This window comes from Phragmites australis, chromosome 15 (genome assembly GCF_958298935.1).
Source record: "Phragmites australis chromosome 15, lpPhrAust1.1, whole genome shotgun sequence".
NCBI classification, from domain to species: Eukaryota; Viridiplantae; Streptophyta; class Magnoliopsida; order Poales; family Poaceae; genus Phragmites; species Phragmites australis.
This window is the reverse complement of record NC_084935.1, coordinates 6,239,122-6,261,385: the sequence shown is the minus strand read 5'-3', so window position 1 is coordinate 6,261,385 and position 22,264 is coordinate 6,239,122. Positions and strand designations below refer to the sequence as shown.

Below are 22,264 nucleotides of genomic sequence, written 5' to 3'. Positions count from 1 at the left end.
GAAACATTGGCATCTCTCTCAGTCAGACACAATTATCTGCGCGATGACAGGGACCACCAGAGCAATGCGTGTGTGCGTCTCCAGAAACCGTAGAAGATTTGGGATGACCTGCTCACGACTTCACGAGTGCAGGATAGCAGATCAGATAGCTCCAGCTCATGAAGTAAAAGCCACTACCGGTGTTCAAAAACGCAGCAGGGAATTGGGGATTCAGTCACATGTCATGTCACCAGCTGAAGCACTGGATCTAGACAAACAAAATAAAAAGCTTCGGGATCATGAGTGTGCAGCCCTGGCAAGTCCTTGGCTCCGTGCCCACTTGGGCCTGGGAAATGTCAACACCAGACCTTAGTTGCTTGTGCTGGGATAGAAAACGAGAGCCTCCGGTGTTCCTTCCAGATACTTTTCAACATGCACGTCGAATGGTGATGAGCCCAGACACGTGTGTCCAGCTGCAACTTTAATACATATCTATCGCTATGAAGCTAGGCGCCGCATGCAGCACCGCACTTTCAGATGAGCATTGCACAGTCATCACATAGACCACAATTGCATCAATAATTTGTCATCTCATCATTCATTTCTGATTTCTTTTCCAAGGGTAATTATAACAACAAACCCAAAAGGCAGGTCATGCCACCCCCAATCATGGCTGCCTCCTACTTTGGGACTTTTTCTTCTCCTAGATGCTAAAACAATTCAAGCAGAATATTGACAGATATAATGGGAACACCACTGCATCACAAAGTTAACTTTTCCTGCATTCTAATTGAACCTTTCCTTCAGTTAAGAGAACAACAAAAAAGGAGCAAAGCTGGAGAGAGTTGGGAGGGGAAGAAATGAGAGAGAGATCAGCTTTGGACATCCATGCATAAAAACGGCTAAAAGAGATTCTATGCACCTCCAGCCTTCCACCATGGGAGGATAACCAACTACACAAAAGTATCACTCCCATCAACCATTCCGAATACTCAAGTTAGCAAAGCTTCTGCATGGATGGAATGGGCGCGCCATCCTTCTTGACAACAGCAGCTAAGCGGGTTCTTTGAGCTGCCACAGCCATTGTTGTCGCAATTGCTTCTTCTGCGCCCAAGAGGTGTAACTGCCGTTCGCACTTGTCCCTTGAATTAGCAGTTAGCTCGCCGATTCAGAACAGCTCTCCGACGTGTGGGTGTCCAGATGTTACTTTCCTGATGAACAGAGGTGTTTCTGTTAGGTAAAAGAAATGAATTGTATGATGAGCTTCTGTAGCTTAAGAAGATATATGTCCATTACCAGCGGCAGGCTTCTGATCACCTGAGGGTTTTACAGGCATCGGCATTGCCCCAAACGTCAATTGTGCTGCTGACATGTGAGAGTGTGGTACACCACCCGCAGACTGAGCTGCTCCTGCAAGATGCATGAAACCACCTGATGGAGAATGAAGCGCCTTCATGTTATTGCTGGCGGCAGCTGCAAGTGTTCCCTGAATCAGTTGGGATCGTGACAGATGAAATCAACAGAGAACCAGAGCAGAGAAAGAGCATTGTGGACGAACCCGACATGGCGTTCTGCTGGTGGAGCACCTGCTGCGGCGTCTTGTCAGCTGGACGCTTCTGGTAGAGGCCGAGAGCTGAAGCACCACCAGCTCCTGGAGCTTGCGGAGTGAACGCGTTGTTGGATATGAAGAAGTGACCTGGAAAAGGCTGCTGTTTCAATGCTGACGGTGGTATATGCGACTGCTGCTTACTGCCTGGATTAGAAGCAGGTGACACATTAGGCTGCTGGCCAAGGATTGATGGCATAGCCATACTGTAGTGATTTATGGGAGTTGACTTCGACCCCGACGACGATGCAGGATTCTTGGCGGACTGTTGTTGTGGTGATGGCAATTGGACAGACTGCTGAACACCCTTTGCACTTCCAGTAGCAGGTGGACTGCCACCGGTACTTTTTGACACTGAATTGGATGGTGAACCGGAAGCAACAGGAGCATTTGAAGATCGCGATAGATCCCCTCCAGTAGAAAGATTAGTTACAGAAGGCCCCATCTTTGACGAACTCATGCTTAAAGAACTCTGGGATTGGTGACTGGGTGTGGATAGAGCCTGCATAGGAACTTTTGTTTGTTGCTGATGGAGATTACTGTTCTTCATCACAATCAAATTGGATGGGGGAGCAGCAGGGGGAGTCGCAGCAGCAGATGATGCTGTCACTCTTGCTGAGGATGCCTTCAATTGAGGAGATTGAACTCCACCTTGGGCAGCAACTGATGAGTACATTATATTCTGAAAGCTCGCCATGTTCAGACGGTCTGGGTATCCACCTGCATTACTTGGTGTACTTGGTGCAGCAGATCTGGGGCGATTCAGATGGTGATGCTGAATCAGTTGCTGCTGATGCTTCTGGTGCTGAAGCTGAAGGTAATGCTGCTGCTGCTGCTGCTGCTGCTGATAAATGGTGGAAGTAGCTGCAGCTGGTGTAGATGCAGGGGTGGAAGAACTTGGGGGTTTGTTTCCTATACCAAAGGCATTTGGAGATTCTGCTCCAATAAGGCTCAAAGTACGGGATGAGCTCTCATTAGTGCTGCCACTAAGGAAAGGAGGCATGTAAGACTTGCTTTCTGTCCTGGAGAAGGAAAGTGAATGCTGCTGTGAATCACCCGGGTACTTAGTAGATGCTGGTTTCTTTCTCTCATCTCCAGCGCTGGGTGTGGAGGATGAATCCCCAGCAACAGATTTCGTTTCTCCAGTGATCTGATGGTGGGGCTTATGCTGTGAGGCTTGGACAGATTGAGCTGCAGCAAAATTAAGCTGAGGATAACCATGCCGTGCTGCTTCTTGATGCTGGAATATTGCATGGTTTTGCGCCAATGCAGAAAAGTCAAGACCAGTTGGGGCAGATCCAGGAGGACCAATGGAGCTGAAGGGCATCACAAAAGGCTGAGATGACGCAAGATCAATTCTCACACCCTGGCCACGACTGACTTGTGGCTGCTGTTGCTGCTGGTGGTGATCACTTAACTTCTTGTCATTTTGACTGCCAGCAGCTTGAGCAGCTGGCATCAATGCGAAGTTCGGAAGATGAACTGGAACAGCAAAATGATCATACACACCCTTCTGATGGTGAGATGGCTTGTCGTCACTCAATGGGCCATTTTGCCCAGTCTTTTCACCATCCTGTCGGTGTACGGGGCCAGATAGTAGAGCAGGTCGCTGATTGCCACTGGAATAATTCTGGGAATTACTGGCAGCAGCAGCTGCAGCTGCATTCGCATTTGGTGAATATCCCAATAGCCCTTGCGATTGTTGTGGCTGATGCTTCTGAGATGAAGTGGACAAGCTTGGCATGGGATTCTTCTGAAGACTTTGTTGCTGTGCACCTTGCTGCTGTGATGGGTGCAGCATGTGCGAAGAGTACACATGCCCATTGAAGAATGGAACAGCTGTGCCTGGTGGTGCCATGCCTCGATATGATGGAGGCCCTCCAGCATGGGCAGCAACCTGGAACGGGTAGCCACCATTCTGTAAGATAGCCAAGAACTGGGCATCAGCCGGTTGCAAGTTGGCAAAGCTCAAGTTCATGGCCGCGGGACCAGGTATTGCTGCTGAAGCGTGGGCATTGGCAGATGGTGGTGTCACATTACTGGCTCCAGATGATTTTGCATCCCCTACTCGATTGGCAGCACTTGCAGCCACCACAGCTGCAGCATGTTGCTGATTGAATGGAAAGATGAATGCTGGGCCTTGCTGTAAAAGGGAGGGCACATTTTGTAAGCAACTACGACTGAAACATAATAAGCACAAAAATAAGTAAATTTCCTGCATGTACATACCAGCATATTTGGCATGGGGGTGGACTGTTGTGTTTCATGAGCAGGGGGTTGCTTCCTTTGGCTTGCTTCAGCACCAGCAGCATTGCCCAGTGCCGCCTTATCCTTTGAGAGGCTCACCTGGAATGGGGAGGAAGCCATTGAAGGAGCCTTTGCTTCTTGCAGTGGAGTGTGGGCCCTAACAGGGTAGCTCCCCTGCATTGGGTTGACAAGTAGGGATGTGGCATCGGTCGGTGGCACAACGCCCATGTTGAATGGTCTTGGACCAAAGAATGGCGCCGATCTATTGGCAGCAGCAGCCGCTGCTGGTGGCCAGAAAGAGTTCATCTTTGCAAGTCGCTGGTGGTACTGGATCAGTTGTGCAATGAAACAGTGCGTAGCACAGCGCTTTGAGCGTGTTGGCGGTGGAGGAAGCAATGCAGCATGCTGCAATGTAAAAGACCATAAGACTTGAGGAAAAAAAAACCAAATGCAGATAACCCGCAGCCTGACTGAAGTGAGAAAACACACCTGTAACCCGCTTGAAGACCCTGGCTTTACGTCCATAGGATGATGAAGACCAGCTGCTGATAGCGCGGGGACTGGACCAAGGTAACTGCCAAGATACAAAACAGCAAGCTTCAGAAACAAATCCATTGAGCAGCCCATAGTGCATTACGGATCCAGCAGCTAATGAAACTCACCCAAACGGTGGGAAACTCCCCAGCCAGCCTCCAACAGGTATTGGCATTGGTGGTGTAACAGCAGGCATAGCTGAAACACAAAAAATCCAGATAAAAAAAAAGGAAACACCTTCCCAAAATCAAAGGACCAATGCAAATAGCACAGCAAAACACTTACCAGATTTCTCATATTTTATCTCAGACTTTGAGGACTTCTGCTGCTGCAATGGTGGTGGATGCGGCTGCCGTTGTTCTGATGGTGATTTTTCGTCGGCAAGGCTGGGCTTCTCCAAATCCAACTGCAGCGTGAGCTTCTTTGGAGAAAGCTCGTCGACCGGAATTCTTTGCACCTTCTGGTCCTCCAAATCAATCTCGAACCCTCTCCGAGTCCTTTCGCCATCTTTCTTTTCAGAATTTCCTCTTCCCAACTAGAATGGAAGCGAAAGAAAGAAAATGATCAATCAGAATCCGATATCCAATGCTCCAGCTGATGATGCCAATAAAAAAATTTGTTGAAACTCTAGTGCCCACCATGTCCATCTCAGAATCCAATCCCTTCTTATCCATATCAGGGTCGGAGGCGCAATCTCTATCAGGAGATAGCTTCCCAGGAGGGGGAGCCTGAAGCAAAAAAGGAAGAGCAAAAAAGTCAGAAAAGGAGCCAAAGGATAAGGAAAAAAAAACAAGCAACAATTGAGGCAAAAATTGTCGCTTTCAATCTTTGCCCAACAAATTCCGCAAGACCAATTCAACCACACACACACACACACAAGGAAGCATATACCCACCATGAGATCAATGCAAAACTTGTCTTGCCGAGCGCCATCCGATGCCAGCTCACTGGAAAAAAAAAATGTTCACACAAATTGTGATCGGCACAATCCAAAAACAATCATAGTTACCACAACACTAATAATATAAAATCCACGAGGCTCACATCTTTGTCGTGGCGGTAGCTTCGCCGTTCCTGGCCTCGGAGCCCATCGGCGTTGCTTCACCGCCCGGCTTGCCTGAAGGCACCGGCGGCGGCTCTGCCCGGCTTTCCAGCTTGTGATCCCAGCGATCTGATTCGCTGGCCCGGAGCTCCGAATCTCTGCTTCTACTACGATCCTCCATCTTCTCTGGCTCTCGTGAAGCCTCAAGTTGGGTAGAAGCGGGCGCAGAGCTGGTTCCACTCTCGGCTGCAGCCGGAGTCGATGTCTTTGCTTCTGATCTTGCCACAGGAGGCGCCTCCTGCCTTGAGGACGGCTGCGCCAACTCCGGCTTTGCTGGGCTCGCCGGACGGCTGTCTTTGTCATACTTCACCAGCCGTGGTCTCTTCCTCTTTGGCGCTGCAACAGCAGGTGAAAGAGTCGATTAGACCCCAGAAACCAAAATTCGCAAAAATAAGAGAAACGGAGGCAAAAACACCAACTCAAAAGAGATAAGCACCTATAGTGGCAAGGGAGGTGGAATCTGACGGTCGGACGCCAGAAGACGAGGGAGCCGGCGAGGAGTTCCCGGACTTTGCCTCCGGCACGTCTCTGAGTTCGAGCTTGTGGTTGCTCTCCTGCTTGGGAGGGCACGGAAATTGCCTCGTAAGCCCGAATAGCACCTCGGCGACCTCGATCTCCTCCTGGATGAAAGACGGGGACTTTGAAATCTTTGGTGGCGGCGGCTGTGGCGGGGCTGTAGAAGGAGCTGAGGAAGGCGACGGTCGCTGCTTCGGTGCTGGCCCAGAACCGCCGCTGCTCCCACCGCCACCAAGTTTCTGAGAGGCACATGAGCCACCACAGAGAAGAACATCAGCAAGAGCAAGAACTGAGGACATATGCAAGGAGATGTTCGCCGCCGGGCTCAGAAACGCACCAGCTTCTTCCGAGCAGGGGCCGTGGTTGACGCCGACGCCGACGCCGGGGAGATCGGCCGTGACGAAGGCCGTTGGATCTGCGAGCCGTCTCCCGCGCCAGCACCACCGCCGCTGCTTCCACCGCCGGGGACTGGCCACTCGTGAGAAGACCTTTTCGTAGAAGCTGCGAAGAACACAAAAGCAGCGGCAAGATTAGCGTTAGCCTTATGGGCAAAAAGGCCGGGAGGCCGAAAAATCCGCGTTTTACGGTGCTGCGTACCTGAGCGAGCCTTCCTCGGGACAGGCACGCCGATCATTTCGTCGGCTGCTTTGAGCACGATGGGGCTCTTCGGATTGGAGCCCCCCTTCCGCTGCATCTGCTGCTGCTGGCCGTGGTGGTGGTGGTTGTGGTAACCCCCGCCACCGCTGCTGCTACTGCTATGGTGGTGCCCGCCGCTGGGCTGCGGCGGCGACGGCGGCGGCGGCGCCGTGCTCGGCGACCGCCGCTGCGCGGGCTGGTACCGCGGCGCGAGCTCCTCCTCGGCGTCGTCGTCGTCGTCGCCGAGGCTCTCGTCGGTGGTGTCGTCGCCGTCATCCCGGCCGTCGCCGCCCCCGCCGTTGAGCATGAGCCGCTCGCCCCGCCGCCTCTCGGACCGCGGCGAGTCCCTCGGGCCCCCGCCGCCGCCCCCACCGCCGTTGCTCCTGAGCCGCCTCCTCGGCGGCGGCGGCCCGCCTCCTACGGATACGCTGCCCCTCCTGCCGTCCCGGATCCTGTCCATCTCAGATCTGAGACATGCGGCTCCGATCCCCGGCAAATCACCGCCCCTCGCCGGATTCCAGCGGACACCACCACCACCGCGCAGATCCGAGAAACAGCGCCTCAGAAAATCCTCACGAAAATCTCTCTCTCGCGCGCGCGCGCGCTATGCTCCTACTACTACTTGGCTCTACTCTTCGCTTCCCTCTCGCCTTCTCTCCTCGTCTGGCGGCTTCCCTTCCGTCGGGTTCCCTTTCTATGCGCGCCCGCCTCACCCCATCCTCTTTTTGTCGCTGCCCACCCCCGCATCCGACGGCCCCGAGTCCTCGGCGCCAGCGTGGCGGCCACCGCCGCCCTCGGATCGGGCCGCGCGGGGCCCACGCCCGGGAGAACGCACCACCGAACCCGCAATGAAATCTCGGCGCCGGGTCTCCTCTCTCTTCCTTACGCCTCAAGCTTGGGGCGGCGACCGACACGTGGCGGTCGGGCGCCGGCTGGAAAAATCTAAGCGTCCACCGGCAATAGGAGGTGGGTGGGGGACGGGGCAGGAGCCATTAGCCCATTAATTAATTTCCGAAAAAATATTTTTATATTGACGGCTTGTCCGCTTTTGGCGGGGCCCGCGAGGTGGGCCCGAGCGGATGGACCTGATCTGGACAGTGCAGGGGGCGGGGTTTTAACCGGCTGACGTGGCAAGGGCTCTCACCGGTTGCTGCGGGTGGGTTAAAAGGGAAGCAAACTCTCCAGGCAGGCAGTGGCGGTGGGCCCGAGGCACGGGCCCCGCCTCCGCTGTGCTTTATTGTTCTGCTCGTGGGCGCCGACGTGGCAGGGTGCTGACGTCACGCGAGAGCCCACTAGCCACCAACAACCTTCACCGCACTACTCGCCTGCTCCGAATAAAATACTGTGATAAATATACTCCTCCATTTTCTTTTAGAAAAAACGAGTCAATTTAGTGGTAGCAGTCCACCCGGAAAGAGATCGAGAAGACGGCATTTTTTATCAGCTAATAATTAAGTAGTTAAGTATGTTATTAAATACAGAGCCATCAAGTTACAGTAAATTTAATCTTTTTTCCAGATCATTTTGAATCCGAACGTTTCGCATCTAAAAATTGATCCACGGATGTGACACCCAGTCGCGGTAAATCTCCACCTGTGCTCTCGCGCCGGTGTACCGTACGCGCTAATACCGGTATAGTTACTCATCTGTTTAACCGTAATCGTTTCCTCTTTTACCCTTTGAAGCGTCGTCATGGATCCGTCGTTGGGACGCTGGCCCGATATGCACACGTGTGGATGCCATTTCCGCCCATCGCCAATAAAGGCAAGGCGCGGCGTGGCAGCCCATCGAACAGGAACACTTTTGGTAGCTCGGCCACACGGGTCAAAATTAAGGGCAGGTTTGGGGGTTTAGCTTCGAAATCCAAGATTTAAAGTTTGTAAATAAATATATATAGTTTAAGTATATATTTTTAGTTTAAAATAAAAAATAATGTGATTTAATCAAATACCGTTAATCTTTCTACAATGGAACTACAGCTTTGCCAATTAAATCCTAACAGCGGCAGATCCGGAGCTCGGAAGGAGGCCGAGTAGTTGGACTGGATCGCAACGCCGGGACACCAATAACGGCAGGCGTATCTCCCCTGCGAATTAGATTAGTAGTTAACCGCGCGATTATCTCGGAGGTTAGCGGTGCGTGGGCCCAGCTGCGGGGGAGGCGGGGCCACGCGTGGTCGCGGTGCACCATGGGCTGTCGTGCACCACTGGGTGGATGCGGTGGGGCCCGCGCGGAGGATAAGCCGAGTTTTTTAATAAAAAAATGTCTCGCACGGCACGAGGGACGGGGAGGATGAAAAAAAGAGGACCAGAAGAGTGGACCCGTCGCGCGCGCCTTTCTCTGTTCGCTGTCCAGTGACATGTGGGCCCTCGGTGGTGTGTCGCCGGGCCCACGCGTCAATTTCGTTTTTTTCTTTTATCTCTTTTCGCTGGGTGGGGGTTCGTTCGGTGGTGGGAAAAGCGTGTGGGGGTGGGGGCAGGACCACACGGCACTCACGTGAGCACCGGATCTTGACAAAGGGGCACGTGGTCCTAGGGCTCCCGGAGGGGGCCCCGCGAGGGATCGTCTGCGCGCACTCGGTCTGCGGCGGGTTGGTTTTATTGAGAAACACCTATTGCGGGTGTATTTAGAAATCCCTTAAAAAAATAATTATATAAATGAGATATAATATAGGAGAAGAGTTTTCTCTTTATTTATTTGTGTTCTATAATAAAGGGTCATGTACCGTATATATAGTATAAAAAGTCTTTAAGAGATAGAATCGAAATTTTTAAGAGATCGAGATAGACTCATATTCAATTGTAAAACTCCAAATTTTCTAACACTTCCGCTATAACCACCTCTCGCGAATGCATATGTCTTATCAAAACTCCTCAAAAATTCAGTAGAAAAATTAGGAGGAAGAGTATATAGCTCGTGATATGGCCACATAAATTGCCTAATTAAAACCTTACCATGAGAAGCTTCAGTAAAACTCATTTAAGAGAAAAAGAGTACAATCCACTTAAATACTTCATACAATCTTTATGATTAACTTTGGGTACTTAATCTTTTTCACTAAAGTTTAATTCTTCGTATCGGTATTATATGAAAAATCTCTCCGTAAAATTTGCAGCTCTCTAAACCTCATCATTCTAATACTATGGATATATCTTTCAAAACTATATATATGGATAGACTTAGTGAATAAATTTGTAAGAATTTTTCATGATTTTGGTATGAATTACCTTTATTTCATTCATTTTATGCAATTCATGAGTATAAAATAACTTGGTGTTAATATGCTTCATTAAATTTCTTTTCACATATCCTAATTGCACATGTGTAATACACGCCACATTATCTTCATAGATAATGGTGGAGGTATTAATGGTGCTCAAACCACATGACTGTTGGATATGATTGATCACTCTTCTAAGTCATGCACATTCCTGTGCGGTTTCATATAAAATTATTATTTTCGAGTGGTTCATCGAAATAGATACAAGACTTTGCTTTAACGATTTTTAGGATATTATAGTTTCACCACATAGGAAAATATAGCTAGTATACGATTTTGTTGTATGCGGATCTGACAGATACCCATCATCTATGTATCCAACCAGACTTAGGTCTTGATTCTCTCTGTAGAACATACCTAGATCTTTCCTACCTTGCAAGTAACGTAGAATATCATTCAAGCCCTTGCAATGCCTTTTAGTGATCTCTGTACAGTATCGTGCAAATAGGTTTACTGCAAACGCTATGTCTGAACTAGTGCAAATAGCTAGATATATCAGCGCACCTGTTGCAGTATGGGAATTGTGGTCTCGATATTTCCTTCCCCTCTTATCTAGGTATATATGGATCTTGATCTTCTTATAGTGACCTTCCGACTATGGGATTTTTAGAGGAAAATATTTTTTCAAAACCAAACTGCTCTAACACCTTCTGAGTATAGTTTTGACTGATGTACGAAAATTTTATCTGTCACATGCTCTAGCTATAGGCGTAAGCAAAACTTAGTTTTATATAAATCTTTTATTTCAAATTCAGACTTCAAGTACGAGCTTGCTTCCTTCATTTTCTTCTTCTGTACTGATAATATTCAGATCATCTTCATATGCAAAAAATCTATTTCGAGACCTGACTGTTTAAACCCATATAGTGATTTCTTTAATTATACACTATAAAGATATATATTTTTTCTATCCTGATTCGGTAATAGTATTCCTTCAGGTATATTCATATAAATATTGAAATCAATGCTCCTATAAAGATATAAGGTCACAACATCCATCAATTTTATTTTCAACTTTAGGTTGATTGTCATCGAGATTAAATATCTAAAGGTAATACCACCCATCACCGGGGAATAAGTTTCTTCATAATCAACGTATGTGAAACCTTGTACAACTAGTTATGCTTTGTACCTCACAATTCCATTTCTTTCATTCATCTTACGAACAAAAGCCTACTTATATCTTACTGGTTTGATATAAGTAGGTGTGAGGCATATTGACCTAAAGACCTCTCTTTTGTTCAGGGACAATATTCAGCTATTGTTGCTTTCTGCTAGTCTTTCCAATATGACATTATTCTATATTCAGTGAGTGATGCAGGCTCAGGATCATGATCTATAACTATGGTAATTTTATTTGCGAAGTATATCAACTGTTGTGGTTGCTCTGTTTCAGGATTCCCCTAAATTCACATAGTTCATTGCTATTTTATCATGGGTTGCACTTTCAAGTGCTTCTTCCTCCTATTTTTTATTATTTTTTTCAGGTGCACTTTCAGGTGCTTCTTTATTATTTCTTACTATGTGAGTAAGGTCATTTAGTTTATCAGTGTCGATTTCAGTGCGTGTATTTTCGCTGATTTCTTTCTACGTGGGAAGATTCAAATCTAGTATGCATATTCCTTAGATTCCCTATTATCGCCAAGTCTCAACTGGCTCGTCTTCATCTTCTTTTGGGGTATTTTTATAATTGGCTATGGTAAGCATTCATTTCCGACTTTCTCTAGACGTCACCGGCTACTTAAGACTTGAGGAACCAAATTTGTTGTCCTTTTATTATTTTTCAGAGCTCCTAAGATAAGATGAGAGGTGCCTTCCTTTGGTCATGCTCTTCAAATCACAAAAATGATCGAGCAGTATATTTGCTAATTTCTATAAAATGATAATTTTCTATACTTCATCATTTGCTTCACTAGTGCGTGGGTCATGTGCCGCAATTCCTTCAGCCTACCAAATAATTTTCTGATATTCTTCATTCAAGGGTATATTTTCTCCCCCTAATGATGAAAAATTATTTTCATCAAATATGTAGTCAGCGAAGCGGGCCGTATACAAGGTCCCATAGTGGCTCGCTATGGCGGCAGTATTGGCACATAAAACCATGTATCTAAATTTGTATAAATGGGAAATTTTTAGAATTACCACTTGCACTATTTTCATAGGTGAATAGATGTTATAGGAGGATGATCTATAATTGAGAGTTGTCGCATATAAGACTGCATGTTCCAAACATATAGTGGGTAAATTACAATGCTGCAACAAAGGTCTAGCAATGAATTTATTCTTTTTATCAGTGCTTCAGCTAGTCCATTTTGAGTGTGGACGTGCAGTACAGAATTTTCAACTTTAATTCTCATACTAGTGCAGTAATTATTGAACACTTTAGAAGTAAATTCTCCGACGTTGTCTATTTTAATGGATTCTACTCGATGGTCAGGAAAATTATTACTGATTTGTATGATCTGCGAGATCAATTTTGTAAAGACGTGGTTGTGGGTAGATAATAAATATACATGCGACCACTTCGAGGATGCGTCTATTAATACCATAAAGTACCAAAATGGGTCAGAGAGCGACTGAATTGGATCACAAATATCCCCTGGATTCGGCCCAGAAATGCAGAGATTTCATCTTGTACCTTCAAGGTAGATGATTTTATTATTCATTTCGTGGTAGCACATGCAGGACATATAAAATCTTCATGATTCGAGAAATTCTTTACATTTATACCATGACCTTGTGAGTTAGTAATTATGTTCTTCATCATTCTAAGACCAAGGTGACCAAACCTATCATATTATAGGGAGAATAATTCTGCACTACAAAACACGGTCTTCAATGTAGTGAACACTTCAGGTACTTTAATATGAGTGTAGTATAAGCCATTGCTCATGGATAGAAGTTTTTGTAGTATTCTCACTTCATTATCATGCTTAGTGATGAGTAGGTGCTCACTACCATCTTCTTCACCAGTTTCTACATGCAAACTAGTAGTTCGAATATCTTTAAAACTTATGAGATTTCTTGTAGATTCAGGGTACAACAACACTTCTTCAATATGCAAAGTAATTCCTATAGGTAGTATGACTATGGCTCTTCTAGAACTTACTATACAATTATCACTACCAATGACAATCACTATTTTTTCAGAGATATTTCTAATAGATTGAAAATACATCTTTTCTCTTAAGATGATGTTTGTGATTCCACTATCCACAATACACACTTCCTTCATATGGGTGTCACACATATTCTATAAATACCAAAAAATATTGTTTGCAGCTAAACTTGCTCTTCTAGAGCTTACATTTATTCATTCAATTCTTTTAAATTCAGAAACTAAATGGATGGCTAATTACTCTAATCCTAGATAGAGTTCTGGAAATATTCGTCCACTTATTCTTCAATGACTTTCTTTTCTATTTCATCCTTCAAGGCATCTTCTACGGTAGTGGAGGAAAGCAAAGTAGAGACCTCCGTATCTTTCATTGGAAGGTCTTTACGGCCAGTGTGGGAGCATCATCAACTTCCATGTGAGATGCTACCCTTTCAATTGTGGCTACTTTGTCCACATCCATCCCCACTGCAACGGTGAAGTGTGCTTCTGGCTGCCCATTCTTCTTCTGGTATGCTTCCATAACATTCTTTAGTGCTTTGCAAATTCTGGTTCTTCTCACCATATGACTTATTTCTTTCTTTGTCTTGCCATTTTCATCTCTAGACAACCTTGTCTGCCACTACTTTCTTTGCTCACTTCTCCCACTTCTTATTGCGGTTTTTGCGTGCTTTGAAAGGATTATGATTGACTTCTAGACCACTGCTCTTTACTTACGGCTGTCATAAGAAGTTCTTGTTTATGACTTTTTCGTGAACTTCATAAAGCTACAACACGTCAATCAGTTTAGAATACTTCATGTATTTTGACTGACGGTGATTGCGTGCAGATTCTACCGCATTTGGGTGGAAAGGGGAGAGAGTCTTCTCAATTTTCTCCTCTTCTGTGATCTCTTTCCCACAGAGATACAGAAGTGTGCAATTGCAGTGCAACACGGAGTTGTACTCTCTAACATACTTGTAGTCATAGAAACAGAGTTGGACCCATTCTTGCTCTGCAAGAGACTTGATGGTGTACTTAAGACGCTCAAAACGCTTATGCAGTGAGTCCTATAGTGCCTTAGCGCTGGCCATTTTCCATGTACTCGTCCTTCAAAGTGGAGGAGAGATAGTGGTGAAGAAAATAAAGTGCCCGATCATTCTCATCCTCCGTGAGAACCATTGCACCACTTATTCTTAGGCCAATAGCAACGTGAAGTTTTTTCGCTCCTAGTATAATTTGGATATCTGACGCTTAATTGAGATAATTGCAGTCATCTGCACTCAGTACAAAGAACTCCTTGTTCGTGATGCTAGCCATCTACATATTTTGATGATACAAGTATTACTGCTGGTAAGGTTGTATCGTGCTGCTAGATAGGATTACTGTAAATTTTCTGATATTTCTATGCTATTATATGAATAATATTGAATTTAAATGCATAACAGGTAATTTAAACAATAAAAATAATATAGAAATAAATACTGCATAATTGCTAAAATAGATACAACATTCAAATTCTAGAGGTACTTTTATGCGAAAATAGAGGTTCTAGATAATTTTCAGAACAACCAGGTACCTAAACACAAAAATACAGGGATTGCGCTCAATTAACGTAAAACTAAGTGGACGAAAAGTATAATTTCATATTTGTCCTTTTTATTTTCTTTGTTTTCACCCACTATTAGGTTGGCCTGCTTGCTTGGGCTAGCCCATCCCATATGGCCCACACGCCATATATACAAAGGGGCAACTAGGGTTTGGAAACCCTAGCCACCACCCAGGTCATTCGGCGGCTACCCTCAGACTAGCGGTGCGGCTTTCACGACGAGGCGCCACATGTGGTGCTAGCGGTGGCCCCATGTGGAGCTGCGCGCGATGGGTGAGCTTGTCGAACGACGAGTGGCGGTGTGGGTGCCCGTGCTTCGATCGAGCCCTCCCGCGCAGGACGACGACAACGGTGGGCGACCGACCATCAGAGCAGCAGCATCGAAGAGCATGTGGCCGAAGGACGTGCTGTCAGCAGGGCTCCGCCCCAGCCTTCGCCATATGCGCAAGATGACGGCGTGTGGCGGGTAGCCAGCCTGGCCGCTTGCCAATGGCATGGTTGGTGGCATGCTGCAGGTGGCCAGTGCGGCGGTGCCGCTTCGGGCGTCACTTAGGCTATGGCAGCGGGCGGGTGGCTTCGAGCGACGGTGCACGACCACAGCCGGGATGGGCGCGACCTTTTCGGTGTGCTGTAGGCGGGCAGTGCGGTTCGAGCGCACGACGGGTGACGTAGCGGTCCTCCAGTGGATGTAGTGCTGGTCTATAGGTGGCTGGGGTAGCACGTGGTGGCACCCTTCTTCTTCCTTTTTTTGATCTGTGGCGATGACCATCAAGCCACCACGTTGTTGTACAGGGGGTCGATCGTCGATGTCCGGTTGATGGTGTGGCGGAGGCTGCGGGCCCCACATTACTGCACCAACAATGCTTTGTCATGTTCATATGCTATTGTTCATGCGATTCCAGATCTAATTTGATGCAAAACAGTAGTAGCAAGAAATCGTACCAGACCGATCTTGTACCTTTCAATTCTTACCAATAGATTCGTGCCGCATAGGGTATATAGGTTAGGCTATGATATGCCCGCTTGACGACGATATCAGTGCAATATTGATTGGTTGCAAGTAGATTCTTTCCGCTAGCTTGGTCTTCGATAGAGCTTCGTATTGATAATGTATTGAGAAACACCTGCTATCGATGTAGTCGAGAGATCACTTAAGAAAATAATCACATAAAGGAGACACAATGTAGAGAATTTTTTTCTCTTTATTCATCTATATTTATTTATAGTAAAATATTCTGTCATATATATATATATAGTATAAAAACCCTAAATATAATAGAATCTTTTAAGAAATGGGGACGGCAACATTTAATGATAAAAATCCAGATTTCCTAACAGGTTTGGCGAATCAGCAGAGTGCATACGGAGACGATTGGTCAACGGGTGGCGCGGGACGTGCGAGTCCGCGGTCCGATCGTGACCTTTTCATTCCCTTGTAAAATCGTACAAATACACCATTGTCACGACAGGCGCATGCTTGTTGCAGTAAATATTATTAGGAAAAACATGTTGCTTAACTGCCAATTTTGCTCTGTTCATCAATGTTGCCGGTAGGTTGTCTGTTGTGGCAACTGTGAGATCATGACCACACCATCTACTGAGAAAACAACTTCGAGATAGATGTCACAATCAATTTTCTCTTTACAACACAATGCTCACTTTCAACCGATTTTATCACGGGGAGAGAAAGCAATGTAAAGTCCACGTTCTAGAAGATCAGAACAGGAAAAGAAATATAAAAAGCAGAGAAAACAGGATCAGTCGAAGGAAAAACATCGGCTGCTTGGACTAACCGGGATCACGCATGGAAAAATTGCAGTCCGTGCACAGAACAGAGGCCACAAGAGCAAGAACAGGGCTCGACACCACAGCTTTGCCCAGGCATGAGACTGAAGTGACCGGCAGACCTCGAACCCCGTGTTCCGGCTCTCCCTCTGACACGGAAGCCTGCAACGGCCAATCTTGTGCCGGCCGGACGCTGGACGCTGGTTTCCCGCACTCGCGCCGTCAAAAGAGGCAAAGCTGATGGGTGCACACGGGCAAAGCCGCGGCATGGAAGCCAAATGGGGGTAACTCGCCAAGAACCAAAAACGGCCGCTGCCTGGCTCCGCTGCTCAGCTCTCGATCGCCACCATCACCGACCGACCGGCCGGCGGCTCGACGGCGCGGCTCACCTCAGGCCACGACGCTGGAGCGTAAGTGATCAATCTCTGTACGTACCTGACGCTTGGACAACGTGCGTCAAGGTCACACGGCGGACACGCCCTGAGCAGTTATAAGCCCCCGGCCCGACGGCCTCGCTGTCGGTTGCTCGACGGCGCTGCCGGCCCTCCCGCCGCCACTGCGGCCGCCGCGGACGGACGGACGGCCTCCCGACCAGCTAACGCGCATGGAAGTCTTCATCTTCGCCGGCGGCCCGGGGCACAAGCGAGGTTTGAGCGCCCGAGGAGGAAGAAGAAACACCAAGAGCGCACCTCGCAACTGAGCGCGCGGCTTTTATAATGTGGGGGACGAAAAGGCAGCTTCTAGTTATTTTTTTGGGATAAATAAAGGCAGCTTCTAGTTGTTTCTTGCACACTTGCTCGTTGCTTGGTCATGCCGTTCCTATCTGCTCCATCTTTTTTAGACGCGCGCGTATTAAAACTTAAAAGGGACACCACCCTTGATGCGCTCACAGTAGGAATATAGGATGTAATAATGATTATTTGATATTATTTGTGTCTTATTTTAGATTCAAGAAAAAAAAGATAAGATATATGATGATTAGTATTCGTCCGAAGTATCTGAATGTTAGATGTTACGAAAAAATTTATTATAATTTTACTTAAAAATATGATAATATATATAGATAGATTGTTACACCTCTGTAGACATATAATAATAAATACTTTTATTTTTATATCTCAGTAATTATTCCTTCTATACTCATTTTGATTGTACTCATATACTGTTTAATATGGGTGTGAGAATGCAAATAACGCTCTGACTCTGATTTTAAGAAAAAAATATAGAGTGAATTGCAAAAAACTATAAGTATTACGTTATTTATAACATAAAAATAATAACATAAAACTATAAGTATTATGCACTAATTTCACACAAAATCCGATTTTAATTAGATTTACCAAAAAATAGTCTTATATTTCTTTAAAATTATAAACTTTTTGTATATGTTTCATAATCTATTTGTAACCAATTTTAATTATATTCTCCCAAAAAGGCTAAGTATAATTTAAAATAAAATTATCTAAAATTTTTACTTTTATAACTCTTAATAATTGTTAGGGACTCAAATAAAACTCTAAAAATATGGAAAAATTTATTAATATTCTTTTTATATGATGAACTAATTTATAAATTTATTTCTAGCCTTAGGTTATATGGTAAAAAAGTGGATTCCTTTGTAATGCTCTATTTAAATACTTATAAAGAAAATCACTTTTTCACCGTATATCCTAGGGCTAGAAATAATTATATAAATTAGTAAATCATATAAGAATTATATTAGTAAACTTTCTCATATTTTTAGGATTTTATTTGAGACCCTAACAATTGTTAGGAGTTATAAAAGTAGACTTTTTAGAGAATTTTAATTTAAATTGTACACATGATTTTTGAGTAAATTCAATTAAAATGGCTTGCACATGTATTATGGAATACATACAAAAAGTTCTAAGATTTTTGAAGAAACATAACACTATTTTTTGTTTGAATCTAATTAAAATATGATTTTGTGTGAAATTAGTGTACAATACTTATAGTTTTGTGTTACAATATATAATACTAGTAGTTTTATGTTACAAATGATACAATACTTATAGTTTTGTGGAATTGATACATGATGAAGAAATAATTATCCGACACTATCTAGATCTAACTCTGACTCAGAAAAAATATAAGATATGATACATAATGAGCTATATCTATTTGTATCCGATCCGATTACACCCCTATCTAGGACCACGAGCTTTTCTTCGTCCTACCCATTTTCTTATCTTGTTTCCATGTTCTGTAACCAAAAATTGAGAGAGAGAAAAGCTTAAGGTATCCTAAGTGCGTCCGGGATAGGGGGCTTGAGCTCCCTCTGCCCCACCGTGGATCCGTCCCTGCCGTGGCCTGTTGTAGATTGAGCTCGAGTTTTTTAAGGCCTGAGAGGTTCATGCTCATACCCGTAGAGGGGCAACTTTCTGCAGCGATGATCTTTTGAATGACTCAAAAGGCGCCTGGACCATTGGGTTAATTATCTTTTCGCAAGTGGACTTAATAATTATCTAAGCATGTGAGGAGTGTACATCCATGAATTGCTTGTTTAGATTAGTAAACTTGGTTCGGACTGGGACGTACCCAGTGAAAATGGCGAAAACTCATTCAAAAATAAAGCGTAATAATGTTTCAAAAAATCTAAGGAAACTGTCATGTGTAGGGGCTTGCCATGCAAAAATTCGAGAACAGACTCAATCATGTTTGTGAGGTATGAAAAAGACGAATTCAAGGTGTAAGATGAGAACTCCCGAAAAAACACTTTGAATTCCCGAACTTTCAAAATAAGATTCAAAACTTTGGATCTTATTCAAATCTTTTTTATTGATACGTACCCAAGAGCTTTCAATTGGGGTTCACAAGGTTTCAAAATGTAATTCAAAACTTTTAGTTAAGGTAAGGAGGTTTCGAACTAAAGTAAAAAACTTTTGAAATACGAGAGCTTTGTTTGTCTACACCATTCATGGCTATGCAGTGGCATATATATAGATTTATTACTGTCTAGGTAACTCTAGCTAAATAGTTGGACAAAGTAATTAAATACCACATTTACAATCTATATGCTTAAACCGTCAGATGATATAATTGAAGTTGTGTTAGTTCCAAGTTAAATAACTATTATCATCACTAACCACAGAAACATCTATTCATCCACGGTATACGCCTTATTTGATATCAGAAATACACATCAACATGTCAACTCATGTGTGGAAAATAATTCTTTTAAAAATTCAAGTGTGGGAAAAGGATATCAAATATTTCCATCCACATGAGTAGATCTAGAAAACCTTTTGTGGTCCGCACTCTTGCCATGTGGACCGTTTCTTATGTAACTAGAATGGTGAGCTACCTCATGACATGTGACAAGGATGTACACACATCTCTAGGGTAAATTATCTTGTCTGCATATTGCAGGTCTATTCATAAACGGTCCCTTGATCACTGGGTTCAACCTATTAACATATCATTTAGGTCGAGTGATGACCTTAGCACGCACTCACAGGTAGATCAAAAGCAGGACAAGCAAAGCCATACATTAGTATAGCGCACACTCCTTGATTATTTGGCCACACATGGCCTAAGCAATGACTAAAGATGATGATGCCTTGTTTTCTATGCTGCGTAGTTTGTTTTGTCCCTTATCAAATCAGTCACTTGCCCTTTTCTTATGTTTTTGGGACCTACTATTACAGAAATAATTTAGTAGTATGTTCCTGTACAGACGGTTATTGTGAAACCGTCCGTGTAAAGATTATCAGAAATGGCTCTAAATAAAAACCGTATGTGATAATGACAAGCCGTCTCTGGAAGCGGTGGAACCCTTTTAGTACAGACAGTTCTCATAGAAACCATCTGTAATCTTAATACAGATGGCTCATATTTAGAGTTATCTGTAATAAAACGAATATCATAGACAGCTCCAAATAGGAATTGTCTGTACTATTATTACAGACGACTCGTATTTGGAGCCGTATGTGATATTCATTTTATTACAGATGGCTCTAAATATGTGATGTCCGTAAAATTAATACAGATGGCTCTAAACACGACCCGTCTGAGAAAATATCTGGGGGAGGTGGGACACTTTAGTAAAAACGACTTCAAACATGAATCCGTCTATAATATTGGAGGAAGAGGCCGGCGATTTAAAAAAGAATGTTAGACTTTGGTGAAAACTTGAAAATTTATTAGCATTTGTTACTCCAAAGTAAACATTATGTTCAAATTTGGTTTAGATGATCTAGATTTGTTTTGGAGAGCTAGCTAGATCTAGATCTAGATTTTTTCTATGATGACATAGTTTTTTCTATTTATTAGATGATGTAGATTTATGTTCTAATTTAGTCTTAGATTTTGTTCTATGCATTAGATGATGTAGATAATTAAGTCTATATCTACATCTAGACTTAGATTTTTTTCATGATGATCTAGAATATATTAGTTGTTTTAGGTATATATGAAACTCAAAGTATAGATTAATATTTAATTATGTGTTATTTTTAAGATAAATTTGGGATTTTTGGTATATAAACATAAAATTATCAATAACTATATAGTATGCAACGACAAGTTTTGAATTAATGTTTGCCCTTATTTTTAGGTACTCATGTGTATAATATAACAATAATTATTAATTATTTTTGAATTAATTATCATTTTTATGGTTCACTCAAGCATGTATGCATGGTAGCTCCTTTTTTCTACAAAAAGCTTGGTTGCTCTCTTTTATTAGGTTGATTTGATATTAATTTACTTCATACATTGTAGATGGATCGTGATTAGATGTACGGTTCTCGTACGAACTAATGGTACCTTGATGGTGTGATGGCTTATCTGGCAGCTGCCGAGGAGGATCGATTGGAGAAGAGTGTTGAATTTATATATTATTCTTGTTGCGATTGTAGAAACGAAAGATCATTTCTTACACAGAATGCAGCCCTACAGATCCAATCGCACTTGATTATTAGGGGCTTCAAATCGGACTACACGTGTTGGACTAAACATGAGCAGAATGTGTTACATGAAGACGTTGGTATCGTCGAAGAACCCGAAACCAACGTAAGAATAGAAGATGACGAGGAATTTGGTGCAAATGATGACGACTATGGTGCTGTAGGCGATGATGATAGGTCGGATTAGATGTTGTGTGATGCAGGTGTGAACTTGAGTACTCAAAGAGACTTCAACAAATTCATGTGCTTGATTGAGAACTCGGAGAAGCCGTTGTTCCCTGGATGCAAACTGGAATACACAAAGTTGTCATCTGTGCTCGAACTACTTAAATTGAAAGCAAGCGATGGTTGGTCAGACAAGAGTTTTACGGAGCTATTAGAACTCTTATCGGACATGCTTCTAGAAGGAAATGAGCTACCCAAAAGCACATATGAAGCAAAGCATGTTCTTTATCCGTTGGGGATGAATGTAGAAAGGATACATGCATGTCAGAACGTCTGTATCCTCTACCGTAAAGATCTATCAGACTTGCATTCATGTCAAGGGTGCAAAGCATCTCGATACAAGCGTAAGTGTCAATCAGACGATGGTGAGGTGAAGAAAGAAATTTTTGCTAAGGTGGCATGGTATCTACCTATAATTTCACATCTTCAGCGTTTGTTTGTGAATTGAAAAGAGTTCAAATTGTTGTGTTGGCACTTGGAGGACCACAAGAAAGATGGAAAACTAAGGCACCCTGCCGATTCTCCCTAGTGAAGAAACATCGACATGATCTTTGATGACTTTGGTGCGGAACCGAGGAATATAAGGTTTGCTTTTAGCACGAACATAATGAATCCTTTTGGGCACATGAGCAGCAAACACAACACTTGGCCAGTTGTTCTCAGTATCTATAACCTACCTCCTTGGATGTGTATGAAGCGGAAATACTTGATGATGTCATTGCT

General features: G+C 44.1%; 1 protein-coding gene across 2 annotated transcripts; it reads right to left on the bottom strand.

Annotated features, from left to right (window-relative positions):
- Positions 1-740: 740 nt before the first annotated feature.
- Positions 741-7,326, bottom strand: LOC133892373 (protein TIME FOR COFFEE-like). Of its 2 annotated transcripts, none has more exons than XM_062333101.1 (13): positions 6,582-7,326; positions 6,322-6,485; positions 5,905-6,223; positions 5,411-5,804; positions 5,262-5,313; positions 5,005-5,094; positions 4,652-4,901; positions 4,495-4,564; positions 4,322-4,406; positions 3,815-4,237; positions 1,538-3,728; positions 1,276-1,452; positions 741-1,190 (listed from the first exon to the last, which is right to left on the bottom strand). In XM_062333101.1, the coding sequence occupies exons 1-13, from the start codon at positions 7,078-7,080 to the stop codon at positions 1,183-1,185; spliced, it is 4,722 nt and encodes a 1,573-aa protein (XP_062189085.1). In that variant the 5' UTR covers positions 7,081-7,326; the 3' UTR covers positions 741-1,182. The 2 variants fall into 2 exon arrangements, with proteins under 2 accessions (XP_062189085.1, XP_062189087.1); XM_062333103.1 differs by having other exon boundaries at positions 1,297-1,452.
- Between the last annotated feature and the right edge of the window lie 14,938 nt (positions 7,327-22,264).

Bases quoted from the DNA above. Each gene is read 5' to 3' on its own strand.
- LOC133892373 (XM_062333101.1), bottom strand. From the start codon at position 7,080: ATGGACAGGATCCGGGACGGCAGGAGGGGCAGCGTATCCGTAGGAGGC. The intron at 6,486-6,581 runs GTACGCAGCACC...TGTTCTTCGCAG, and splicing joins CCCGAGGAAGGCTCGCTCAG to CTTCTACGAAAAGGTCTTCT. The intron at 1,453-1,537 runs GTTCGTCCACAA...GAACACTTGCAG, and splicing joins CCAGCAGAACGCCATGTCGG to CTGCCGCCAGCAATAACATG.